General features: G+C 38.9%; 2 protein-coding genes across 2 annotated transcripts in view; one reads left to right on the top strand and one right to left on the bottom strand.

Moving 5' to 3' along the window:
- Nucleotides 1-27,489, bottom strand: part of ZBTB10 (zinc finger and BTB domain containing 10) — a 27,798-nt gene extending 309 nt beyond the window's left edge. The window contains exons 1-5 of the mRNA XM_068984000.1: nt 26,518-27,489; nt 16,007-16,895; nt 3,704-3,802; nt 610-714; nt 234-406 (exon numbers count right to left, since the gene is read on the bottom strand). Of these exons, the coding sequence (XP_068840101.1) occupies nt 234-406; nt 610-714; nt 3,704-3,802; nt 16,007-16,895; nt 26,518-27,489 (2,238 nt within the window). The remainder of the gene's footprint in view (nt 1-233; nt 407-609; nt 715-3,703; nt 3,803-16,006; nt 16,896-26,517) is intronic.
- LOC138088332 (uncharacterized) lies at nt 27,488-27,871 on the top strand. The gene has a single exon (XM_068983431.1). The coding sequence runs from the start codon at nt 27,488-27,490 to the stop codon at nt 27,869-27,871; it is 384 nt and encodes a 127-aa protein (XP_068839532.1).

Below are 27,871 nucleotides of genomic sequence, written 5' to 3'. Positions count from 1 at the left end.
ATTGAAGTAAAAAAAAAAAACAAACCAATGTTAGGACAGTACAGACAATATAATAAATTTGAACCACTCAAATTAAACCTCCCATTTAACAAACAGTAAATACACCATTATCTTTCTGTATGAAGTTCAGTACTGGTTTCACAAATAACATTCATTGTTTAAAGCAAAAATTTGCAGGTAAATAGTGTTAAAATACCTTAAACACACACACTTCATCTAAGTAAGTTACTTACCAGGGAATGTCTTTTTACATGTTCTCTTCGAGTAAACAGTTTTCCACAAATATCACAGCTAAATGATCTGACTCCCGTATGAATGAGCAAATGCCTTTTTAGTGTTCGTCTGTATTTGGCTACATAGCTACAATGAGGGCATTTTAACTTGTTCATGATTAGAGATGATTCACCTTTTGAGAATTAAAAACAACAACAAAAAAGCAATTATTATACATTAAACAGAAAACTTGTCAAAAGCTTGCCTATTCCTGAGAATAGGGATTATTGTATGGCTACTACCATCTGAGTTTTTTAAAACCCAGAATGTGGAAGCTTTTAATTAATTGATAAAAACAGTATTAAGAGCTCTGTAGATGTTTTAACTAATACTTGCCATTTTCCCAAGTTTCTTGTTTTGGCCAAGATTCAGGCAATAATCCATACTTGAAATCGTTAGAAGCACCTGGTATCAATCCATACTTGTAATCGTTTGAAGTACCTGGTATCAATCCATACTTGAAATCGCTAGAAGGGCCAGGCATCAGGCCATACTTGAAATCATGTGAAGGACCTAATACAATTAAAAAGTGATTTTGATATAATGATGGTAATTAAGATGACTCTTACTGGAATTAAAAAGATGGATATAAAACTATTTTATCAGCATCATGATAGAACAGCCTAATATAAAAGAGTTATATTAAAAAACTGTTATTTAGTCTAACGGTTATTTAGTCTAACTGAGATGGCCTTGTACCTTATTATCCTAATTTATATCCTGGTATTAGAATAAATAACAAACTGAAGTTTAAAATACAATTTAAACACAGAAGAAAAAATTCAGTAGAGTAAAATACTATTTAATGGTATGTGGAGCCTACATGAAACTCCCCTTTGAATTGTTGCTGTTTCTAACCTTTCTGCCACTGAAGACATACCACACTGAAGCCCAGCTGTGGAATGGGACAGTCTTCGATCAGTACAGAAAAGATGGGCTAAGGATGATGAGTATAAATATAGGGTAATTACGAAAGTAAAATTCTTATATTATTAGACCCCTACTTGTTGTTTCAGACACGTTGGAGGGCAAGGTAGCAATGAATCTGGGAGTTTACCAAAATCTAACTTCATCCTTAAATAAAAATCTGGAAAGTACTCCTTTGGTAATGTAAACATATCCAGAATCCCCCATAACTACTGCCACGCTATCCCAACTCATCAGCAACTGTTGCCTCTGGATTATTTTCAATAGCCATCAGTTTGTCTCCAAGCTCACACCGTGGTGCCTTCCTAGAGCTCATTCTCAACACAGCAATCAGATTTTTAAAACACTTTAAATCAGAACCAGATACTACTCCACTAAAGTCTGCTAGGACTAACGATCTTACAGTGCAAGCCAAAGACTACCACTACACTACGAAGCCTTAACTGATCTAGCCCTTGCTTCCAAACCACTCCCTTGGTTATTCTATTCCAACCACACTGGCCTCTATTCTATTCCACGTTGGTAAAATGGCTACTACTTCAAACCTTTTGCACTTTGCACTTACTCTGTCCTCTGCCTGAACACTCCTTTCTAGGATATATGCATAGTACACTTGTGCAGGAATGTAGCAAATTTTCTCCCATACATACAATTTTATAAATGAATGCCTGCTAAATAGGTTTTCTAAGAATTCAATTTTCTATATCTATTTGCCAAATACATTGCCTCTTATAAAAATAAAAGAACTTAAGATTTCCCTCTTAAGGAAAAAGTGAAAGTATTAATATCCACAATACAAAAAAATCTCCAAGGTATTTAAAAATTGTGATTCATTACTACTACTGTAAATTGTTTTGTACTGGGAATACTCTCACTTACTGTTTTTTAATGTTAGAAAAGTCCTCTGAATCCATAATTACGTATTTTAATTGTAATGCAATACTGCTTTGGGGTAAAGTGAGACACATCTGTGTGTGTGAGAAGGAGGAAGGTTGGGAGTAGTAGCCTGTGAAGGTTAATCAATTTTCAGTTTCACACTTCTAAATAAAGTTTTGAGTTTTATGACTCATAGCTCTTGTCCAAATCAGAGCAAAACAAAGTAAGCTCTAACAGCAAGGACTATGCTTGTTTACTATGCTTGTATGTCCAAAATATACACCATTCAGTGACTTCCCTGGTGGTTCACTGGTTAAGAATCTGCCTGCCAATGCAGGGGACACAGGTTTGATCCCTCATCTGAGAAGACCCTACATGCCTCAGGGCAGGCTAAGCCCCTGCACCACAGCATGCATCCAGAACCTCTGCTCCGTAACGAAAGAAGCCACGAAAATGAGAAGCCCCTACTCTCAGCAGCTACAGAAAGCCCATGCACAGGAGAGAAGGCCCAAAGCAGCCAATTGAAAAAAAAAAAAAAGTTTTTTTTATATAACTTCTTTCAACAGTTAGGAGAAACCACCTTAAGGTAGTTTCTTCAGAGTTATAGCTTAATTTTGGTCTGTGCACACCATATACTCAAAAGCCCCTGTGAGCTTTCTGTAAGGAGTACCACTGTTGTCCCAACTGCTTAAAAGATTTCTAAAGCTATAGAAATTGTATCACTTTTTTCAACAAATGTTAATTTTGCCAAGTGCTTTCTCTCTATGGATGCACATGTACACCTTTTATGTAATATTTGAAAACAACTTGCATGCTTCATCACTTTACCCCTCAACACAGTATCTTTTAGAACTCTTACATAAACTATAGTGCTTTTATCACATCCAAGAATTTTTATATTGTTAGGAATATCATTTAAACCATACTACATATTCACTTTTCCAACTATCCCCAAGCAAATGTCTCTTTTTTATTTGGATCAATGATATAATCAAGACTGATGATTGCAACAGACTTTCACCCAGGCATCATGGGATGAACCTAGCAATAGTGGCTTACTATCTAATGATGATTTTGAACTACTTCCCCTGGAGGTTGCAAAAATATGTTAGCATGACATTCCATAAAGAGAGCTTTCTCCTACTTAATTTACCTATATTATTCTTTGGAATACTCATGGATTCTTTGTCTTCTTGTGCAGGACACTTCCCACAAAGCAGTTATAAACATCACTATTTAGAATTGGTATTTTCTATAGTCATCAACAACCAAACTATTAATTTACATCAAAGCTAGTTAAAATACACTAGTCAACCATTCTGATAATTACCATTCTCATCCCATCTATACACTAGCTAAAAGCCACAATCTATTAACTTAATTGCTTTTGATAGTTAAGAGCTTTAACATGTCTCCTTCAAAGAAAAAGAAACACCTATTCATGTATTTACCAGTCTTCTAAATTCTATAATCAACATTAGCTGCCACAGACTGAAAGTGCTTATATTAATACCTACCACTTTCCTTTAATGAAAAGAAACTGCTGTAAGTCCTTAATAAACACATACACATTCCAAAACTTCAAATCCTCTTAAAGGTACTCCTGCTAAAATTCTACTGTACCTACCAGCATCACCTCCTTCTTGACCAGAGCTGGCTTCAGTCAATAAATTTGCATTGACATTCCTATCACAATCTGGCCCTGAGAGTAGAGCACCATCCAGATCTGAAAAGGAGATATAGAAGTATGTTATTTACAACCACACCATAGCCAACACCCCAAAACACCACTCTCTTCTTGGAAACGTTTCTTATGCAGACTAAATAGAGAATATTTGCAAGTACTGAATAACTACTATGTGTTTAACACTACAAGGCATAAAAGCATACATAAGACAAGGTGAATTAGGTACCCTAGCTCCATCTGTATGACCACATGGCTCAATATCCTCATATGCATCCACCTGTACCATAGATCTGATACAGAAATTTAATCAGTCAACGCAAGCCAAGTATGGTGTCTGATATCCAAAAGATAGCTGCAGCTGCTAGTACTAAGTGCTGCTGCTGCTGCTGCTGCGTCGCTTCAGTCGTGTCCTACTCTGTGCGACCCCACAGACGGCAGCCCACCAGGCTCCGCTGTCCCTGGGATTCTCCAGGCAAGAATACTGGAGTGGTCTGCCATTTCCTTCTCCAATGCATGGTGCAAGTGAAGTCGCTCAGTTGTGTCCGACTCTTAGCGACCCCATGGACTGCAGCCTACCAGGCTCCTCCATCCATGGATTTTCCAGGCAAGAGTACTAAGTGCTAGATGTATAAAATATTACTGTTTCTACACTGGTTCAGAATTAGAAAGATCAATTAATACTAGATTTTTAAAGGAAGATGTAATTCCTATATTTGTAAAAGGAAGATGTAATTATTTCCCTTGAATTTGTTGCATTGCTTCTTTTTTCTACCACTGCCTTAATTCAGAACTCATCATTACTCTCCTAGATTACTCAAACAGTTTCTTGGTCTCCTTGCTCCAAAATACAATACTTTCTTCATTTCCCACAACATTGCCAGAAAGATCTTCCTAAAACACTAAGTTTTATGTTGCTCCTTTACTTAAAAATCTTCAATGTTTCATCAGTTTTCAGTATAATCTTCAAAATTCTTTAATTTACAAGTTTCCTAATATTCAGGTTCCTATTTTGCCAATGCAGGAGATTCAGGTTTGATCCCTGGGTTGGAAAGATTCCCTGGAGAAGGAAATGGCAACCCACCCCTTCTTGCCTGGAAAATCCCATAGACAGAGAAGTGTGGCAGGCTACAGTTCATGGGACAGCAAGAGTCAGTCACTCACGACTTAGCGACTCAACAATTTAAAAATCTAGCATCAGGGACTTCCCTGGTGGCTCAGACGGTAAAGCATCTGTCTACAATGCGGGAGACCCAGGTTCAATCCCTGGGTTGGGAAGATCTCCTGGAGAAGGAAATGGCAACCCACTCCAGTATTCCTGCCTGGAAAATCCCATAGACAGAAGAGCCTGGTAGGCTACAGTCCATGGGGTTGCAAAGAGTCGGACACGACTGAGCAACTTCACTTCACTTAGCATCATCCCACTGCTATGGTCTACTCTTGTGTTATGAATAGAAGATGAATTAGAGACACAAGACAGACAATGAAAAATCTGGCTGTAAAGGGATAGAGTGAGATATTCAAGTTAAGAGTTTGGGTTTTTTAAGGCAAAAATTAAAACATGTTTAAATGCTGAAAGGAAGAAGTCATTAAGAAAAAGAGAGGACACTGCAAAGAGAAATATTGCAAAGAGAAGGAATTATCAAATCTATAAGATTCTTAGAAAAGTCTGGGATCCAGAAGCATTAGACAATCAGTATACATACAGAGAGAGGTTTGAAGACAGGCACTTAGAGACTACATCTCTATTGGCTTTTATTTCCTCTGTAACATTAAATGTAGAATGTGAAGTTACTCCCTAGAGTAAAAGGGTTTGAAGTCAGGAGAATAAACAAGCAGTTCACGTGTAAAGAAGGGAACAGTAAACAGACACTGATCCTTTCCTGTTCCTTGATAGCAGGCATACTCTCTAGATTTTATTTTCCCAGTATTTATCATAATACATGACTTTAAAAGGCTTTTTCAACAGGTGCTGTTAATTGTTGGCTTGAATAGTCTTCCCTTTGCAACCTGTATTAAGTTTTAACTTAACATATCTCAGGAGTTCCCTGGCAGACCAGTGGATAGAACTCAGCCCTTTCACTGCTATGGCCAGGGTTCAATCCCTGGTCATGGAACTAATATTCTGCAAGCTGCGTGGTACAGCAAAAATATAACAGTAAGAAAATAATTTTGTCAATTTTCTGGTATATAAACATCCATAAACCATAAATTAATTGAAATCTAATGACTCTGCTTTCCTTTGATAAGTTAAATGGCATTTCAACAATCAATGATAAATCCACACACCACATGAAGAATAGCCCCAGCTCACTGCAACTACAGAAAGCCTGCATGCAGCGTGGAAGACCCAGCATAGCCAAAAATAAATATTAAAAAAACTTCGAAAAAATTAAAATCATTCAAACAATGTTACCCTTCCCAATCTTTCGGAAAAACTCACTCTAAAGTGTGTACAGGGCATTTCTTAAAATTCTGCCAAGTAGGTTTGTAAATATATGGTGTTTCTATTTCTGTAACATTCTGTAGTTATTTGTTGAAGGCTTTCCTCAGCTAGTTCTTAATGGACAACGTCATGTTTCCTACCCTATCTGTGAAATATTAGGGTTTTGTTTGTGATCTTTAACCCTACATGGACACTAGTAAAGAATGTTCACCTCAATCTAAAACGTTAATAGATGGCAAATAAGTTCCTTCTGAGGTCTTTTCAATAGCTATGTATGAATGTGAGAGTTGGACCATAAAGAAGGCTGAATACTGAAGAATTGATGGTACTTTCAAGACTCTTGGGGGTCGCTTGAACAGCATGGAGATCAAACCAGTTAATCCTAAAGGAAATCAACCCTGAATATTCACTGGAAGGCCTGATGCTGAAGTTGAAGCTCAGTCCTCTGGCCACCTGATGTGAAGAGCCAACTCACTGGAAAAGATCCTGACGCTGGGAAAGACTGAGGACAAAAGAAGAAGCGGGCAGCAGAGGGTGAGATGGTTAGATACCATCACTGACTCAATGGACATAAGTTTGAGCCAACTCCGGGAGATGGTGAGGGACAGGGAGGCCTGGCATGCTGCAGTCCAAGGGATCACAAAGAGTTAGGCACAAGTTAGCGACTGAGCAACCACCTGTTTCTGTGTATAAGAACAAGTCATATCCACACTACAGATATTAAAACCCTTTTGAAAGGCGTAAACTACTTGGTTCTTGATATCAAAAATAAATCTCAAAACAAGTGAGCTCCTCCAGGTTGACAATAGCTTTCATAAAAGCACACCTAACTTAGTAATAACATGCTATCACTGCTGCATCTTATTTCAAACCATCTGGAAACTTATTTGTAATCAGCTGCTGCTGCTGCTAAGTCGCTTCAGTTGTGCCCAACTCTGGGCAACCCCATAGATGGCAGCCCACCAGGCTCCCCCATCCCTGGGATTCTCTAGGCAAGAACATTGGAGTGGGTTGCCATTTCCTTCTCCAATGCATGAAAGTGAAAAGTGAAGGTGAAGTCGCTCAGTCGTGTCCAATTCTTAGCAACCTCATGGACTGCAGCCCACCAGGCTCCTCCATCCATGGGACTTTCCAGGCAAGAGTACTGGAGTGGGGAGCCACTGCCTTCTCCGTAATCAGCTGAGTTGATGTGAATAAGATAGAAACCAGGCAACCAACCATTCATCTGATTTAAGAATCATATTCTGCTTTGCCAGGAACTCTTTGTATTTATTTTCTCAAAAAAGCATAGGACTAAAAAATAAACTCTAGGACTTTCCTGGTAGCTCAGTGGTAAAGAATCCACCTGCCAATGCAGGAGACATGAATTTGATCCCTAGTTCAGGAAGATCCCACATGTCACCGAGCAACTAAGCCTGTGCACCGTAATTACTGAGCCTGTGCTCTAAAGCCAGTGCTCTGCAACAAGAAGCCCTCGTATTGCAATGAGGAGTATCCCCTGCTCCCTGCAATTAGAGAAAAGCCTACGCAGCAACAAAGACCCAGCACAGCCACAAATAAATAAATAAGTACATTAAAAAAAATAAACCCTGATAAATGACATTCATGACCTTCCTATGGAAATCCTTCTCAAATGCATTTGCCAGTGAATAGGTGATCCTCCCCCTAAATGAAACAAAGAATACACCCCTGATTTTATGCATAAAGTCCTTTTGTATATGCAATCTACATATACACAACATATTAAACTTCACTACATATTCATGCAGTAAGAGTATTCTTATTCTCAACCTTAAGAGGAAACTAAAGCTACTGCAGAGTGCTTGCTGCACTATTCTTCAACGGGATTACACTGCCTCCTGACAACATGAGCACCAAACCCGGCACTAAAGCAGGTCATTAAAAAAAGGTACAACTGCAATGTTGGAAATGAGAGTGCAGAAGTATACCCATCTTAACTTATACTCACTTACCTTCCTAGTGATACTTGATACCATTCAATGATACTGCTAAATCAAAAAATAAATAAATAAACCTATCTAGAAGGACTAGACTTCCCTAGTGTTTCAGTGGTTAAGACTGAGTTTCCAATGCAAGGGAAGAAGGGAAACAGGTCCGATTCTGGTCAGGGAACAAAGATCCCATATGCCATGTAGCACATCCAAAAAAATTTTTGTAATTTAAAAAATAAACAAAAATCTATCAGCATTCTGTGGCAAACCAGCCTTCACTTTATTAATCTCTTTATTTAATAAAAAGAACTCTGAGTATTTCCCTGCTGGTCCAAAAGTTAAGACTCCACACTCCCAGTGCAAGGGGCCTGGGTTCAATCCCTGCTCACAATCACACACGCCAACTAAGATCCAATGCAACCAAAAAAAAAAAACACCCCAACCTCAAAACTTTGAATGTACCTAGTTATAAGCTGTCATTGTCCTTTACATGCATTTTTGTCTATCTTTGAAGCAACTTCCACCTCTGAATTCATTTTTTATTCTTCTCTGACATCTCATTCATGAGTTTTTAAAAACCTGATTACCAACCAACGGAAAGGATGACATGGTAAAATCTCGGCCTTTACCCTCCTCTTAAAATTTTAACAATCATTAACTTTATTTTCTCCACAAGAAAATTAATAGCAATATTCACCTACTTCACAAGGTTGCTATGAAAAGTAACTTCAGTAAATAAAAATAACGTCCAAATTATAAAGTGGAACATAAATCATGACATCATTAAATGAGGTTAATCTTGGGATATGGGGTTATAGGTTTCTCTTGGATCACAGAGGGCACAAGCGTCACTTCCAAAGCATCTAGTGCTTTGTACAGCACTTGCCTGTAAGTGCTCAACAAAACTATGTTGGGAAGGAGGTCTTCCTGACAGTTTGTTTTCCTGACCGTTTGTTTTTGGTTCTCAAAATTCCGCACATGAGGCAAGTACAAACTAATCCAGATTTTCTTAAAACACAAATATTCTTGAAAAGAATGACATACGAGAGCACATCAGAAATCGAGGTTATAGAAACAATGACAGCTCCATCCTACAAAAACTCAGTAAGATCTATTCAATTTTTGTTTTCATGTAAATATATACTAGCAAACAAATTTCTCTGTAGACAGTTTCTGAGGACTAAGGCTAATAAACTGTTAGACTTTTTTTCCCTTCGTTCATTGCAGTCAAGGTTTTTTTCCTTTTTCAGTGATGAGTAAATTCAGTTGCAAACGTATTATATAAAGCACCCTTGACAGTTCTATGGCAGCTGAGAGACTCAACAAATTGTAGTTTCCCTTTACCCCCCAACTCAGTGATGATTCAAGTGACAGACTAGACTAGGCTCCACTGTTTCTTCTTTGCTTCTGTTCAAACAAGGTTATTTCTTTCATGACCGGGCCTTAACAGGTCTCTTCAGGACTTTCTCCACTCCAATCCATGAATAATACCTTCCAAATGCTTTTATGTTAAAGGCAAATAAATAAACAAGATTGCATCTCTAATTGAGAACCTCTCACTGCTCACAGTCTGTGAAATAGAATTCACAATTTATTACCATGTCAGAGAATTACAACCTGGCCCTAACCTATTGACCCCACCTCACTATCCCTACTACACTCCCCTTTCTATTCACTTACTCCCTTCAATTCTTGCCACTCTGCACCCTCTCCTGGCAAACTCCTACACAAAAGATCCAACTCTGTGAAGCTTTCTTCAACTCTTAATGAGAAATCAGGAACCTCCCCCACTGCACTCTGCCACACTTCTGATTTTAACATTTACCACATTGCACAGATACGTTTCTACCTCACAGCCATCCTATTGTGAACAAGTTCTCAATCTTATAATAGCAATATCATCTAACCTGTTAGCTCAGTTTCGTGTGGACTTAAAAATTTTACTACCAAATTTCCTCTTACGAAGTGGAAAGTCATTTTGGGGTCCCAGACAAGTAGTATTTGGTTATAATATGACACTTCTGGTCACCCCAGAATATTAAGGCTATATCAGAAATAAAAAATCCAGTCTTAAAAAATTCTCAGGGGCTGACATTAACAGGGTTTAGAAAAGTTAACACCCTCAGCAGGTAGAAAGCATTAAAACTGATCCACAAAAGGCTTCTTCAACATCCAGTTTCAGTCTGACCAAACAAATTCTGTTTCCTTAATGCTTATAACTTGAAAAGAATCATCATTAATGCAGCCACCCCTTGGATCCAGTATGGCAGAGTGGGATGGAACGGAACACTAGGCAGAGGAAAATAAAGGAGAAGGAAAAAAAGATGGCAGAATATTCCTACTACCATACAGTTACTCATTATCATCCTTTTAAGATTAAATATTGAAGTGTTACATATTAGTATGGCTTACAGTCCATTAGCTAACGGTGGACATTTATTTTTTAAAATGAGCATCAGCCCTTCAAACTACCACTGACTATGCAACTGTAACAGTTTCTAAAGAAAAGTGACTTTAAATCACTTGTAGCTCATTCTTCATAATATACTCAAAAGGATGCCTGAAAGGTAGGGCAGTACATCTGGAATCCCTTAAGAACTAATCCAGGCCCATAAACCTGCTATGTGGAATGTTTGGGTTAAGATGTAGGATACATACATTTTCAGATTTTAGGAACGTAATAACTGTGATACCCCCTGAGGGGTCCAGGGTGGCATCCTGTAATCAAAATGTATTTCTGCAACAAAACATACAGATGTTCACATTTAAGGAAAGAAGTAAAAAATACAAATTGATTTTGCTGCCAACTGAGTATCAGGTTTTGTTGCCAAAATGCTTTTTTAAAAGCTTTGGTTAATTTTTATAACCTTCAAGATTTCATATTATAAATTTTTCTTTCCTTCTAATTATCAGACATTCTGTATGATAAACTTAAGGCAAGTTAAGTGGCAGAACCAAGTCCAAAGTCCAAATCTTCTTTACTAAGTCTAGGTTCCATGGTTTTTACACATTTTAAGTAGTTCATACAGTAACTTTATATGACATGGCCAAACTATGGACAAGTCTCAAATCAGATGGCCAATATTCAAAGCTGTAAAAATATTTTAAATTAAAACAAACAAACAACCCCCACCCTGCCCTGCCCAATCATTTAAGAAAGCATTTCAAGAAACTTCCCTGGTGGTCCAGTGAAATGTCTGTCTTGCAATGCAGGGGACACTAGGTTGATCCCTGGTTGGGGAACTAAGATCCCAATGCTACAAGGCTACTACTGGAGTCCTCATGCCTAGTCAGATCCCACACAACTAAGATCCGACTCAGCTAAACTAAGTAAAATAAAGAAAGAAAGCATTTCAAGATTTTGGAACCTCTGAAGTGATTCCCTGTATCAACTGTCACCCAAAATATGTAGGGGCCTAAGTACTGGTTGGTGGACAACTTCAGTAGAAGTAGTAATTCACTACTTCAAATGTGACTCATTAGGGTATCTTAAAGACATATAGTTTGAGCATTCTTCTCTCAAAATAGTTTTCTATACACTTGAGTTATATGCTTTTCAACCAAAAGACAATTACACAAATTGAAGATGTTACAGCCTAAACTGCTTGTAAGGATCAATAAAAATTCACAAATGCCACAAAACAAACAAACAAAAAGTACAGATAAGAGAAAGGAGCTTTTAGAGTTTACAAACTCTAAATTATATCCTTTGATCAAATAAAACCACCATGCATCTGAGTATTTGTACATCATTATGAAAAATTCAATCATCTATACGAAATTTTACCAGCTTTTATTAAAGACAATTATATACCCTACTGCTGTATTTACTAGAAAATGCTTTTCAGAAAACTGTCTTGATGTCATTTATATGAAACCCCACTGGAGAAATTCGTTTCAGAATTCAGTACCAGAAAGTTTGTCATCCTGTAGAACTTCTGTTTCCTCATTCTGAAGGGCTGCTTATTATCTTAGAGCCAATAAAAAGCTTAATTAGGGTAACCATATTAATACCCTTGACTGATGCTGCTGCTGCTGCTGCTGCTAAGTCGCTTCAGTCGTGTCCGACTCTGTGCGACCCCACAGACAGCAGTCCACTTAGGCTCTCTGTACCTGGGATTCTCCAGGCAAGAATACTGGAGTGGGTTGCCATTTCCTTCTCCAATGCACGAAAAGTTAAAAGTGAAAGGGAAGTCGCCCAGTTATGCCTGACTCTTAGCGACACCATGGACTGCAGCCTACAAGGCTCCTCTGTCCATGGGATTTTCCAGGCAAGAGTACTGGAGTGGGATGCCATTGCTGCTTATTATCTTAGAGCCAATAAAAAGCTTAATTAGGCTAACCATATTAATACTCTTGACCAGCACACTGTTTTATTGCTAAAAATTTTATCTGTATTTGTTTCTTGTCAGAAATTTCAAAATCTTACTGAATGCATATATATACAAATGTATTACATGAAGAGTACAGTTATTTACAATGGCTACAACGTTCTAGTGTGACTGGCACAAACAATACAAAAATACAGATTCAGAAAGCCCATGTTCCATGAGTCCAGAGCAGATAAAAAACGGGATTAACACCTGACTTGTTCTAACAGTATAAATGAAAACACTGTGTAAGACAATTAAGGCACTGGTTACTCTTGCCCTTATACAATTTAATTTTTAATCTTAGATTTACATGTACAAATCAAAAATGATTTGAAGGGAATCCCAGCAGTCAGATAACAGGTATACTAGCCTAAGATTTTTAAAGAAATACCATTAGGAATATAATCTCTGATAAACCTTATCTCAGTATCTTACATTTCTTTATGAAGCACCCAAATATCACTTTCAACAGTATATGGCAAGAAGACAACATTATTTATAGCCTACAAACAGTAGGCTTAAGAATCTGGGAAATCACTGTTCCTACAAGAGACCCACAAATCCAAACATGTCAAGCACTGCTTGTGGACTAAATGCATAATTCACCATGACTTTTCCGATGATTGGGTAAAGAATTTTAAATTCTTAAAAAAAAAAAAAGTTTTAAATCAGCCTCAATTTTTTAAAAGACTGGGTCACTAGTTTATAAATTGCCAAGGTTTTAATGTTGGGCAGTTCTAAAGATGGAACCTGCCTCTACTTTTAGTAACTGAAAGACCTTGGTAAATACAGATCCACTATGTTCTTTATTGTTCAGAATTTGCCTGGAGAGTTCTAGTCAATTTTGTGCACCAACATTTCATCAGGGTGAAACAAACTGCCTATGACTGTAAAGAAAGATGTAAAAAGAGTTTGGAATTCACAAGGCGGGAGGTACAGCACTTAGCCTAAAAGAAGGGGACTTCAGGGGAAATTTTTAAATGTTAATACCTGAAGGGTTATCAGGTTGATTTAAGAGATTAGAAGTTAGGCTCAGATTATACTACTAAAAATGGCAGAATCAGGAAGTTAAAGAGAAGCAAATTCTAGCTCAATATAAAGTAACTTCCTTATAATCATACTCATCCTACATTAAAACAAAAGGTCAAGCTGAGGCTATTAGACCACCTATCAAGAATCTGGTACAAAGTACACTGCACTGGAAAACTGATTTTTAAAAAATCTTAATCTTTAAGGGGGACTAAGATGACCACCACAGCTGTATTTTTATGTTTTGTCATTTTTCAAAATAACCCTATAAAAGTGACATAGTCTAAGGAGGAAACTGAGGGCAAGTATTTAGCTTAATTTGGTTATGGTAACATAGTAAGTAGCAGAACTCATTTACAAAACCTGATTCAATTTGGGCTCTTTCCTCTATCAGTGATTCACAGCACCATCACCTGTAGTACTGACAAAAATCTCAACTACCAGGCCACATCCCAGACCAATAAACCAAAATCCCCGGCAGGGATAGTCAGGCATCATGACGGCTAAAGTTCCCAAGCAATACCAACATGCAGCCATGATTAAGACCCACTGCTCTACACCAAGGGTTGGCAATAAAGCTTTACCTGAACACACTTCTGTTCATTTGTTTACATACTTTCTATGACTGCTTTCACGCTACACTGACAGTTAAGTAACTGAGTTCACGACCAGCAAACCCCAAAATATTTACTGCTTGGCCCTTTACAGTTAAAATTTTCTAGCTCTGTATCATATCATGTTCTAGCTCTTATAGGATTTTCTGCCACTGAATGAAGGTGGATTCAGAGGCACCGAAAAGTTGTTAAAAGTTTTAACAGCGGGAATGTAGCACTGATATAATCAAATTTCAGTTAAGCAAGATTCATCAGATATTAAGGTGGCATCAATGACATAACAGAATTATCTAAATTATGATAGACCTAGTACACTGATACAACCTCAGCTAGGAGTTGCTTGCTAAGATGATAATCACCAGTAATGTTATTTTTGAAAGTATGCACTGTGGTTCTAATTAACACTGTTTTTCTTCTCTTTGAATCACTCCAATTATGTGTGGCATTAGTTTTAAGAATGAGGTTAGCTTGGTTAGTTGTCAGTCAACTACTATGCAAAAAAATCTTACTCCTTATATTCCATGCACCTATATATATTTTTAAAAAATACACTATAGGCCTCCCACCATACTGTTAACTGAGTAATTCATGCAGTAGGAAAAAAAAAAAATGCAGTTCTAACTCTGAGAACTGATTCGAGATCTTCTACATTAAAAATTAAGCCAAAACAAAGTGCTGCTAAGTCTATCATTAATAGTTTTAAGAAACCACCTCTGGGATTTTATTGCTAAAGACTCGACAAGTTGGAGGGGAAAGCTCAGCAAACAGTATTCATTCATTATACATGTATACTGATTTCCACATGATTTCTACCAATGAAAACTAAACCCAAACCTAAACAGCCAGGAAAACCATTTCACAGGATTATGGCATTTTGCCCTTTGGGAACTAAAAACAATGATTCTTTTAAACGGAAAGCACTCCATCCCCAGGTGATCACCATCACATAAATCAAACAGAGATCTCTGAGGCAACACAAGCACTAAATGATACATGACAGCGGTGGACATGGTCAAGTCTGGGCTCCACAAAGGAAAACCTCAAACCCACTGGACTACGTCAAATAAAAGTAAGTTACACACAGACAATTAAGTTAAAGTTTCAAATCTACTTTCACTCTTCAACAATGGTCTGCCTCACTTCATTTCTAAAAAAAAAAAAAAAACAAACTCCACACTATAAGATGTGATATGCAAAGGTTCTTATAGTAAAGAGAAAGGTCTCAGAGGCCTCTCTTAACTAAGGCAAATGAGAATGAAAATGAGGAAACAGTGGGACAAACTTAAAATATTCCAGTTTCTGTAAGATTTATGGGGAGAACAGAACAGTGAGTGGTTCCAAACAAAACAGAATCCCATTAACTTTTGCAAAATTCTATAAAACAAATATTTAACTACAAAAAATTGAGTAAAGAATGCTAACTAAATCTCAAAAACGTTCTGAAATGACAAACTAATCACATATTACAACCAAAGATTTTATCTTTTCCAGCACTGAGTACAAAAAGCGAGCAGAGGCTACAGACCAGGAAAATCAAAGAGCTATACATAGAGTCCACATGCCATAAAACGTGGGCCAATTCCTGATTATTTAACACAACCTTTGAGAAACCTATATATACATGTGTAGAGAAAAAACTCAGATATACCAAATCTTACATCTGATACAAGATTATATAAGATGTGATTGTTCGAGTCATTTTTTACCTATAACAAAGACTCAAATTTACTATTTCTTATGTATATTACTTTAATAACACACACAAGATTATATCCAACCAGAATGAGAATAAAAACCGAGACACCTCTGTATATATTCAATACAGTATTTACCTGGTTCTTCCTTGATGAATGATAAATCTTCCTCTGGATAGGCAACAGGTGGCTGCATCACTGAGCAATCTTCTATATGTGTTTCATTATTAGGTGGTATATTATAAACAAATCTCTTTGTAGCTTGGGTTTTTCTCCTTGTTTTGCCAGTCTCTTGAATCCCCTGGGAGCCCATATTATTCCAAATAAACACTTTTGTTTGACCTTGAGACTCATTTTCTGTCAATTCAGGTGAACCATCCTGGACCCAACTACTGTCATTCATTTGGTAGTTTTCTATTTGGCCCTCGTCGACATTACAACCATCATTTTCAATTTTTACGTTACTTGCCAAATTGGTAAGATTTCGTGTTGCCCAGAAACTGGCAATTTTTTGATCCCGTGATGAAGACAGGCCATCTCTGTTAACTGGTTTTCTATTATTATAGTCCACAACTACAGACTCTGGAGCTTCTGATTTAATGCTTATATTTAAGGCATCTTTAATGAAATTTCGGCAAGTTTGAACAACTTCACTCATTTGAAGATAGCTGGCCACTGTCATTACTTCAATGGCATTTTGGCTTGTGAGCACCAGGTTACCAGAATACAAGAAGTCCAAGATGACTGAAAAACCTTGAACTGCAGCAATATCTAAATGGGTAGTATTGTTTTGGTTAGGGCTTTCTTTGTTTGAAAAGCAATATAAAGTCTTAAAGAAACGGCTGCCTGCAACCAGGATGTTCTTATGAGCTTTAAAGATTTTTCCGCTCACCACAATGCTGACATCACAAAGAATACCTTTCTTCCTCTGTTCATTTAGTTGTCGAAGAAGTTGATAGCAATAAGAGTTCTCATTTGGCCTACTATTAAAGTCACAGTACCCCTCCTCTGATGGTATTTCTGACTCCTGCAATAGATGGAAAACATTAACATTAAATTTTATTTACTTTTTAAAGCCTCCATACCAAAGACAACATATCATTATCAATGTAACTTTTTAAAACCACTATCTACATTAATCTGTTAGCAATCATTACATATTTTGAGACTGAGGTGTTCATAATCTAAATATTAAGAGAAAGGATGTAAACAGCTTGCTGCAATCCACTGCTATCATTTAAAAAAAAAGAAACATCCTGAGGATTAGAATTTTATTTAAAGAATACTGTGTATCGCATATCATGCTATCTTTCCAAATATAGCTGAAGACATGGATTGAGAATTATTTAAAATTAAAACAGGGAATTCCCTGGTGGTCCGGTGGTTAGGACTCCACCACCACTGCCCAAGTTCAACCCCTGGTTGGGGAACTGAGATCCAACAAGTCAAGTAACATGGCCAAAAAAAAAAAAAAAGAAATGAAAATAAAGAGTGATTGTTTTCTCACGTAAAGAAACATTCGTAAGAATCAAATTAATCTGCCTTATCTCTGTAACTGCTAAGAACACAGTAGTTTTTCTGGTTTAACTTAAAATAATCAGATTAAAATATGCTCAGCATCTCATTCTATTTAACATTATTAAAAAAGTGAATTTTAAAAGTCTTGGCAAATACTGAGTCAGACAATTTAGGTCAACAAAGTTAATCATATCTAACTATGCAGTCCATGGGGTCGCAAAGAGTCAGACATGACTGAGTGACTGAACTGAACTGAAAGAGAAAGTAACATAAGACTCTAATTTTAAAAAATGCGCTTCAAACTACAGGAATACCCAGTTATATAAATCCCAAATCAATTTTCAAAATGTCATCTCTTTAGGATCATAAAACTACCCATCAGGTAAAATTCCTTAACTCCAAATAATTAATGTTTATAATCTTCCCTGTTATCAATCTTTTAAATATTCATTACAGTTCAGTTTAGCATCAGTATTAAGTTACTGTAGTTTCCTGTAAAATAACAGGATATCGACAGCAAGAATAAAGGAATGTGATCTAGATTTTGGAATGCTGCCTACACTGGTTATTAACTGTGTGTCCTTTCTTAAACTAATAAAGCAGTAAGTACCAGGAGTGTTTCTAAATAAGAACTTCAGGCCCTACTCACAGAGTCACTAGGCGGGTGGTGGTGTCGCTAAGTTGTGTCTGACTCTTGTAACCCCATTGACTGTAGGCCGTCAAGCTCCTCTGTCCATGGGATTCTCCAGGCAAGGATACTGGAGTGGGCTGCCATTTCCTTCTCCAGGCATTAGGTGGGTAAGCTCCCTAAATTAGGCAGGTGTCTATTCTTTATTAAGTGTTAAAGATTCATTATTTGCTTTGGCACAAAATATTAAATACAAGTTGTTACTATAAAATAATAAGACACATATATACAAGTCTATGAGTAGACAGAGTCTGGGAAAAATCCAGAAAAGATACATACTGGATTGTTGGATGCTGGGAGGACTAATATGCTTGGAGAGAAATAGAGAATGAGGGGCAGAGGGAAGGGTGTAGGGAACAAAGTTGTTAGGACTGCAAAACAATTCTCATAGAATACTGTAAATGGTGCTGAGATTCCAAGCAACCCCACATCTCCATTTAACCCCATCATGTGTGCTATTCTATGCTCAGTTTCTTCAGCTGTGTCAACTCTTTTCACGTCCGACTGACTCTTCTACCTTATGACTGTGTAGCCCACCTGGCTCCCTTGTCTATGGGATTCTCCAGACAAGAATACTGGAGTGGGTTGCCATGCCCTCCTCCAGGAGATCTTCCTGACCCATGGATTGAACCTGGGTCTCCTGCACTGCAGGCAGATTCTTTACCACTAGCTTCACCTGGGAAGCAACCTCATCATGGGTATAGCTTAATCACACAAACATTAGGTTCCATTCTGAATTCTGTATACAGCAGATCACACATATAATAATCCTGAAACTAAACCAGATCACATGATCCATGTAAGAATTTTCGTATTGTTTCCAGGTATGAGAAGTCAACTGAAACAGAATAAAAATGCCAGAATTACAGGACACATCAGTATTTCACAGCAATAATGAAACATTACAGATAATCGTGCAAATCTGGAGTTTATGATCACTACAGAATGAAGCAAAGGAAGCAGAGAATTCCCTTTGCACTTCCAACTGACCCTTGGCAGCATCCCTATCACTTCCCAGGGCCTCATTAATTACACTTATACTCTAACCCTACCCCCACATTCTTGCTCTATCATACCAAAATGTCCCATATTCTAAACCAGTTATTTTCTCCTTCTATTAAGACACCCAATCGTAAGCAAAAACTGCTAACAGCCACAGATGGGAGTAAAGTAATCAAGTAATTCACGATTAAGTCCCAAATTTTTGCTTCTGGGGGCTGGAAGAAAGAAGTGAGGTAAAAAGATATTTTATCTTGTATATAAAATCAGTATGCTGTGAAGTTTCTAGCTACTTAGCAAAGGGATGGGAAATGTTTAGGACTCTATACAGAGAACTAAATGAATGTCTTAAGTTGTTACTGCTATAATTTTCTATAGACTCATAATACTGTTTAAGAGGCTATCTAAATAAGACTTTTTATTAATTTGCTTATTATGCTCTCTACTCACTACAGAAAATTTCCAAACTACACTGCTCTATGATGCAGGCTTAAAAATAAGCTTTGCTGTGCGTGCCATATCTGCCCAGCAAAGCTCATTTGGTTCAAAGTTCTAACAGATATTGTAGTAACAGTAAGAACAAAAAATTTGGCAGTACATGGTAAAGTGTCTGTGGAAGCAGTGAATGAGCCTTTACAAGCCAAGAAGTGCTTAAAGTTTATGCATTAAGCATTTCAAAACACTTTAAGAAGGAGGTGGCTATGTCACAGCAGTCATCTTAGGCCATGGTCACTGTGTTCTGAAATTTCTGGGCCAGTCCCAATTTCTGTAATTCTCTGCCATTATCACACCAAGTGTCCTAATTTTCAAAAATAACTTAAAGACAAAAGCCTATCCACCAAAATATTTGTCCATTCCACTTCTGACACAAGCTAAACAGCCAAACACACCATTCAACAACTATTTTTCTTCATTACTACTGTAACAGAATAGTAATGTTACAGGCTACAAACAGCCCTAGCAATTTCTCCTTCAGTACTGATCAGAGCACTATGCCATGTTTCTGTAGCACATATTATATATACTCTTCACAATGAAGAGTTTACCAGTCAAGAGTACATGTACTCTACAAGGGGAGTATTATTTGAGGATATGGGTAAAATAAAGCAAGATAAGCACTAAAATAAACTGCCAATATTACTTGCTAAACCAAATAAATTCCTAGTTACTAAAGACAAAAATAACAGTTGGTCCCTAAGAACTCAAGTCATCTCTATCTCTGTCTCTCCGGTTCCCTCTTTAACATTCTATGTCCATTCTTAGTATATTGATAAACATGAGATACCACTGATAAAAATACACTGATAAAAAGGTTTAAGTATTTCCAGAACTGATTTTTTAAAAGACTAGTTGGAAAATTTTCTATTCCCTTTCCCAAAAAGGAAAACACAACTTAGCCAAGCATTAGTTTAAACTAGATAAACAAGGAGACTAAGGAAACAGACATTCAGATTAAAAAAAAAAAGTGCTACCCCAAAGATTCTATAAATATGAAGAGTCTCCTGTTATTTTTATCTGTGGAGATGCCCATAAGTAAAATTATTTTTAGAGACCTTAATTAACTCTTCCAAAATTAAGAAAATATAGAAGCATACATTTGGTTATCTTCAAATTTATTTCCAGAGAGGCCAAAAGTAAATATTTTAATCAGAGAAAAAGCTGCTAAAAGCTTGAAAAATCTTGACTTTACTCACTTATTTAATAAGCATTACGTGAATGCCTGTATCAGACAGGTTCTACACTGGGAACCCAAAATGATTTAGTTCCCTGCCTAAAGTTTAATACTGAGCAAGATTCTTAAGATACTGAAGAGCTTTAAGAGAGCAGACAGGTGGTGCACCTAATCCAGTTTTTTGGGGGTTTGGTTGAGATCTTTTTTTGAAACAAATATCTGAGCAGAGCCTTGAAGGATGCAAGAGTGGAAGGAGAGGATGAAGAGTCTAAGCAAATGAGACAGCATGAGAAAGAGAACCAAGGATGTATACATCCTCACAATTCTAGATTTATGCAGAACTTCAAGGTGATCCAAAAAGCCCAAGAAATGCAAATATGCTCTTAATGTTTTTGGAGCCAAGTGTCTATAACTTGCACCAGATTAGAGATCTGAATCCTGCACAAGATTAAGGACCACTGGTATAGATGCCTACAGAGCTTTAGAACAATCTGACTGAATTAACTGATAAAGAGATGACTGTGGCAGCTAAGTGGAGGGTAATTACCAGGGGATGACACTGGAAATACTGTGACCAGGGCAAGCCACTGTTAGGTGTGCAACATACCTACAACAAATAAGGACCTTAACTAGGTAAGACAGGTAACAGTGATGGGGGGAGGGGAAGTGAGGCAGAGCGGGGGAAATTCCTAAAGTAAAATAAAACCCAAACTTGAGTGATTAATTAGATTTCAAGGCAGAGGTGTGGAGGGAGATCATAGGGTGTTCACAGCATTCCAGCTGGGAGAACTGGATAACACCAGCTATTGTAGAGAACCCAAGATCACACTACCCAGTCTCCCCACTCTTCTGAGAGGGACAGGGGGAGAGAGAAATTCAGCTGCAGTTACCTATCTGAGGTCAATCCACAAATGATTAGAAACTGTTACTGGATTAAAAAAAAAAAAAAACAAGTACTTAAGTCCCTACCCAGAAGTCCAGACTCCTTTTGATAAATGGATTAGTAGGAAAAAAAGATATTCAAACACAAAGTATAAAATGAAAGCATTAAAAACATAAAAATCTTTTATTGCAGCAACCCACTGGAACGGTATATTGAAAGAATAAAAATATCAATGTCCATTTACAAACCCACAAACCCAAATTCTAAAACTCAAACTCCATTTCTAGTATGAGGACAAACAAGGCCACAGTAAGCATGATGCCAAATAAATGCATACTAGTAGCACCGACAAATTATGTATGTCAGTAGATAAAGAAAGGATATCTCCTTTGAAATCAGTATCTCTTCTCTGATCTCCTTGAGTGATGACATTTTCTCTTGCAATTTAAGTATTAATACTATCCCCAGAAATTGTAAATCTATAGGTCTGGGGTAGATGTCTTCAGGTGATTACAACTTCCAGCAATTTTATGTGCCAAAAATATGCTCTATTACCAGCTCTCCTCAAAAACCACATACATGCCAACAGGTGCTTCTACACATCAACTTACACATATTTCATCGTGGTTCTCCCCTGCTTAAACTGCTAAATGGTTTGCCCAACAGAAAAAATACAATCATTTCAACATAAAAGGATCATCCATAACCTGCAGTCTACCCACTCAAACTTTATTTTTCATCCTGCTGAATTAAATCATCTACTTCTCAGACACATCAAGGCATCAATTTCCATTAGCTCAAGCTGTTACCAACTGCAATGCCTAGAATGCCCTCCCCTCTTCAACACTTACTCATTTAACACAAGTTAGGATCCAATTCTACAAGCTTCTCCCAACCTTCACAAATAGGATGACGACTTCCTTTAGTATCTTAACCGTAACTTGAATATATTTCTAACATGGTAGCTATCATTTTACTGCAATGTCTCTCTCTCCTTACTAGAGTACAAGTTTCTTGAGGTCAGAAAAATGTCTTATTTACATAGGTTTATCCTCAGTGCCTTGGAATCTACCTAATAGGTATATTTTAAGAGGGAGAAAGAAGTCCCTAGGCACATTATAAAGTATAGTCAAAAACACATGGCAAAAGGAACCCGATTTTAAAAATACAACAAATGACTGCTAGAACCTATATAAACATTACACAAATCGGTTATTTAATGGATCGTAGGCTCTGTGGTTGTCTGTAATATCTATTAATCTTTCCCAGTGAGAGGCTTTCAGTCTTTCTTCCAAAATCCTTAAAAAAAAAAATTTAATTTTTGCCAAATGCAAAGAAGGCTGGTAGCTCTGTCTCACCTTTGCTTTTGCTGCTCACCAACATATTCCAATTAGTAATTTTAATCAATCACTGATCTAAATTAAGTATTTACTTTCTGGAAAGGTTAACTTAAGTTTATAACAGTAACACACTTGAACACATGTTTTAGGCTTACTAAACTGGAAAGAGTTGACAGAATGTGTGATTTAGGCGATGAAAATTTCCCAACTGGGTAGAAAGTGATCTGAACCAAGATACAGTGGTAATCAGTGTTATTAAAGCAATTTTAAAGTCCTCTGGGCCAAATGGTCAAATCTTATATAAGCTGATCACTGAACCAGACTCTCAAGATATTTAGTCAGTTGTTACTCAAAATAGAAACTATATGTTGTCCCTTACATCCTTATAAAATACAAGGATCTTTCAGAAATAGAATGCTGCAGAACAGATTCTGAGAGCATCTGCAGACTTCTTGCATGAGCAATCCTTAACAATCAACATCAAAATAACAGAATATCAAAGGTTTTAAGAATGGGCCCCTGGGAATTCCCTGGCAGTACAGTGGTTACTTCCACTGCTGGGGACACAGGTTCCATTCCTAGTCAGGGATCCCGCCCACAGGTAGCAAGGCAGGGCCCCCCACCTCCCCCTCCTCCGCAAAAAAAAAAGGAATATGCCACAGTCTCTTGGCCGCCACCATTATTTTTCCCTTTACAGAAATCATAATAAAAAGTAAAGTAACCCTTATTCACATAGTAAGATTTGGCTAAACTCCCCACGAAAACAGACTCATTAAAATTAAAGAAAAAAAGTGGGGAGGGGGATAAAGGGAGTGAACTGGGTCCCAACTTCAAACTTAATTCTTGCCTGAGGAACTACAAAACTATTTCAGTAATTTTAAGGCAGGAGAAAGCTCATGCAAGATATTCTTCATGAAGATGAGAAAAACTGCATGTGCAATGAGAATGTTCAAAGAACCTGAATGGCCAAAGTCGCTAAAAGCATGAAAAAAACTGGTTTGTTCTCTAGAATCAAGAGTGATTCCATGAGATTCCATGATTCCATGCAAGTGGCTTGCAAACTGAGAAAACTGGTAACACTGAGACATGAAGTGCCAGTTCCCCCCACCCTACAGAATTAGTTATTTCCAAAGAAAATAAGTAATGGTGATAATAAATAATGGTTATCATTTACTAAGTGACTAGGTGCTGGCATATACACTTTGCATGCATGAAGAAACTGGAAGTTAACTCATTTGCCTGTCAAGAAAGAGGATTATAGGACTCAGGTTCCCCTACTTTTAAGCTCAAGAATGCTCTTACAGACTGTGTTATACTGCCTCCTGCAGGTAATCAAAAGCTGCAGGGCAATGAAAAAAATAATTAACTGCGCATAGGAAGAAATAACTAAGTTCTTGAACCTGTCACTCATGTATTAACAAGACAAAAAGATCCTATAGGTGGTACCTGGGGCCAATTACAAGGTAATACCCCAAACTAAGCTTAGAATGTAAATAGAAATGATTAGGATCAGTTCAGAGTGGAAACATCCAAAATCCAATCAAGGGAACCAATAAATAGCCTTAGACAAACAGAATGACTGACTAAATTGTATTATTCTCAGTCTAATGATATAATGTCCTAAGAGAAAGTAGTTGGTCTGCAGATTATATTGTAAAAAGGGAGTTTCAAGGGGGCAAAGGGTAAGGGAGGGATAATTCAGGGATTAAGTTTAGAAAAGGTTTTACCTAGGGATGAATTCCCTAATCCAGATATATGCCAAGGGGAGAGGAATACACCATGCTAAGTCTATCATAAGGTTATCCAACTAATTCCCCGTTCCTCTGATTTCAGGTTCACTAAGCAGCTAATTGTAATAATTTGCACTCCCATTCAGATCTGCCTACACAGACTACACTGAAGAAGAGTAACTGATCCACTGAATTAAGAAAATTCAGTTTGATTGTCCTTTTAGATTTTTCTAAATAACCAACTCATCACTTAGAAAAACATACTTTCATTTTCACAAGCCCTCCACTTCATCATACTACTTAACTTCAGGAATATATAACGCGTCGAAGCCTTTAGACTCCTCTTCTGTAAAATGGGAACAGAATAATTACTTGCCAAAATAAGGGACATGTGTGTTTGGTCACAAAGCTAGTAACTGCAGAAAGCTGAGATGTGAACCTAGATTTTATTCCAAAACCTTTTTTTCCTTCCTCCATTGCAACATTCTTTATAAAGGCTAGTCTCATTTATAACCAAGAACTGTAAGACTTGGGACAATTTACTTAATCTTTCCGGGCCTTACATCTTTAAATGACCTTCCTTGTAGGGCTTAGGCAACTAAAAGTTGTGAAAAAAACTGTTGCCATTACCCCCCTGAGAAAAACAACCCTATGCCTTAATGTTAAAGTCTCAACTTCTGAGAAATTTCTGGGCTACAGGGTTATTAGACAGTGCCTAATTAACTCCACTGAAAGTGTTCTAAACAGCAAGATCACTCCAACACACAAAGGGACTAGTATCTGAAAGGTGACTTTCTGAAATCAATGCCTGGCTACCGATACAAAAGAATGAATTCCATCTACAACCACAGGTTGTCTTAGGAGGACTGATTAACATCTGCTTGGCTTGGAAAGAGATTATCAAAATGATAAGACTATTCTCTTTAATCCAGAAATACTAAGGCAAGATTTAAGAAGTACCGTTTACCTGTTTAATAACTAAGAACTTATGATTTTGGTAAATACATTCTCTACCAGTTCGAATCAACTAGTTGGTAGAGGTAACTTTACAGTCAACATTTCAAATATCCTAAGTTTAAAGTAAACTACATTTAAATGAAAACTTTTTGAAAAAGGGGATTACAGAAAATCTCAGCATAGAAATCTGGAGAAGGAAGCAAGTAAAAACTACCACAATTTACCAAAAGCATACCTTTGGAAAGAGAAGTTCAACAAAAAGTTTAAGGAGATGAATTTAGTATAATCATTCACGAAGTCTTATACAAATAGCTTCCTCTACATTTACATACTACTCTCATATTTCACATTATCCTGACATGATAAAAAGAATTTTCTCGGTTGCATGTTCTCCTAAAAGGGGTAGCGTCAAAGGTTAAGGAAAGAGTTTTTAATTCATTCTTCAAAGAGTTACCAGATTTGACTTCCAACAGCACGCTAAAAGACTACCAACATTAAAGCAGCTTTTCTAAAATCACAGCTAATAACATTCTAACCACAAAGCCAACCTTACAGGGTTAAAACCTTCAACCCCGCTTATTAAACTTTCCTTCTGATTCAATCTGACGGGCAAAGAAATCTGAGTCATGAAAAAAATTAAATCAAATTCAGTGCTATGATTAGAAAATTGTCATTCCTCCCCCTCCCCCCAACTCCCCCGGTTAACTTTTGAAAACTTATTCCCAGGCTTTCGAACCCCCCACGCCTAAATTCCCTACACCTCTCTCCTAACAGGAAAGATGTCTTCACCCAGTAGAGTGAGTTTTAGCTGATAAACCTTTCCCCCAAAGATCTGAAAAAGCAGGAGCAACATATATCGTACCTGGGCGTTGGCTTCGTGGAGTTTGTGCTCGGTAGAGACGTGGTGCCTCAGAAGGAGGGTTTTCTTGTAGTTGCGGGTACCTCGCGAAAGCTCGTCGTGCCCCACTGGGGGCAGATCCCCGCTTCCTCCGTCCTCGGGGGGCTTTTGGCACCAGCCGCAAGACATAAGGCCAGTATCCTTGGAATAGCGCAGCCAGGGAAAATCTTTGAGCCAGGAGGTCTGGAAAGAGCAGTGGAGCTTCTGCATTAGGGACTTGGGCCGCGCGAGCGGGAAGTGCTGGACAGTCTCTCCTTCTCCAGCTCCCACACCGCTGCCCTCCGCTTCGTCCCCGCCATCGCCGCCCGACCGCCTGCTGCTGCTGCAGCTGCCTCCTTCCGCCCCGCTGCCGTCGCCCAGGCTCGCCCCCTCCTCTTCGTCCTCGGTGCTGTCGCTCAGGGACGCGCCGTCCGGCATCAACTCCTTCCCCTCCAGCGCGTCCAGCTCCAGCTCCACGGCCGCCGGCCCTCGCCCATTGAAATGCCTCAGGGGCCACGCCGAGGTCTCGGGGCGGCCGCGGCTACTGCCATTGTTGCCGAGCCCCCCGCCGCCGCCGCCTCGAAAGGCCAGAGTCCGACGGTTCCTTTCCGCTAGCAGGGGGCCCCCGGCGCCACCGCCGCCCAACGAGGTGGGGCCGCCCGCGTCTTGGGGGAGCAGCAACTCCTTGGTTTCCTCGGCGGCGGCGGCAGCCCCGGCGGAGGCCTCCAGGTCTTGGGGCTCCAGGCCCTCCAATTCCACTTCCTCGTCGGCCCCCCGCCCATTGAGCGGCTGCGGCGCTGGCGGCGGGGGCTGTCTTGGCTGGGGCTGCTGGGGCCAAGCCGAGGCCTCCCCGCCAACGTTATTGTTCGCGGAGCCGCCGCCGCCGCCGCCGCTGGCGGTGACCAACCCGCCTCCTCGGAACGCCAGCGTCCTGCGGTTCATTTCACTGAACGACATGGCGCGCGCCGCCGCCGCCGCCCGGTGCCCCGGCTCGCGCCCGGCCTCGGGCCGCGTCCCGCGCGCTCCCCGCCGCTCCCCGTCCGCTTCGCTCCCGCCCCCACCGCGGGCGTTCCGGTCTCGCGGGGCTCGGCCTCGCCCTCCCGCCCGGCTCGCGCTCGCTCCCCGGGGCTGCCTCACGCGTCCGCCGCCGCCGCCGCCGCCGCCCGCCGGGCCGCCGCCTCCTCGTCCTCCACCCCCGCCCCGCGGCGCTCCGGGCAGCGTCCCGCGCGGAGAAGGGGGGGGGGCGGGCGGCGGAGAGGTGAGCAGCGAGCCGGCGCGCGTGGGGCCTTCGAAGTTGAGAGGCGGAGTGCGGGGACACCCTCCGCTGCCCCCTCTTTAA

Source organism: Capricornis sumatraensis, chromosome 11, assembly GCF_032405125.1.
Source record: "Capricornis sumatraensis isolate serow.1 chromosome 11, serow.2, whole genome shotgun sequence".
NCBI lineage: Eukaryota > Metazoa > Chordata > Mammalia > Artiodactyla > Bovidae > Capricornis > Capricornis sumatraensis.
The sequence above is the reverse complement of the archived record's forward strand: the minus strand, read 5'-3'. Positions and strand labels throughout refer to the sequence as shown.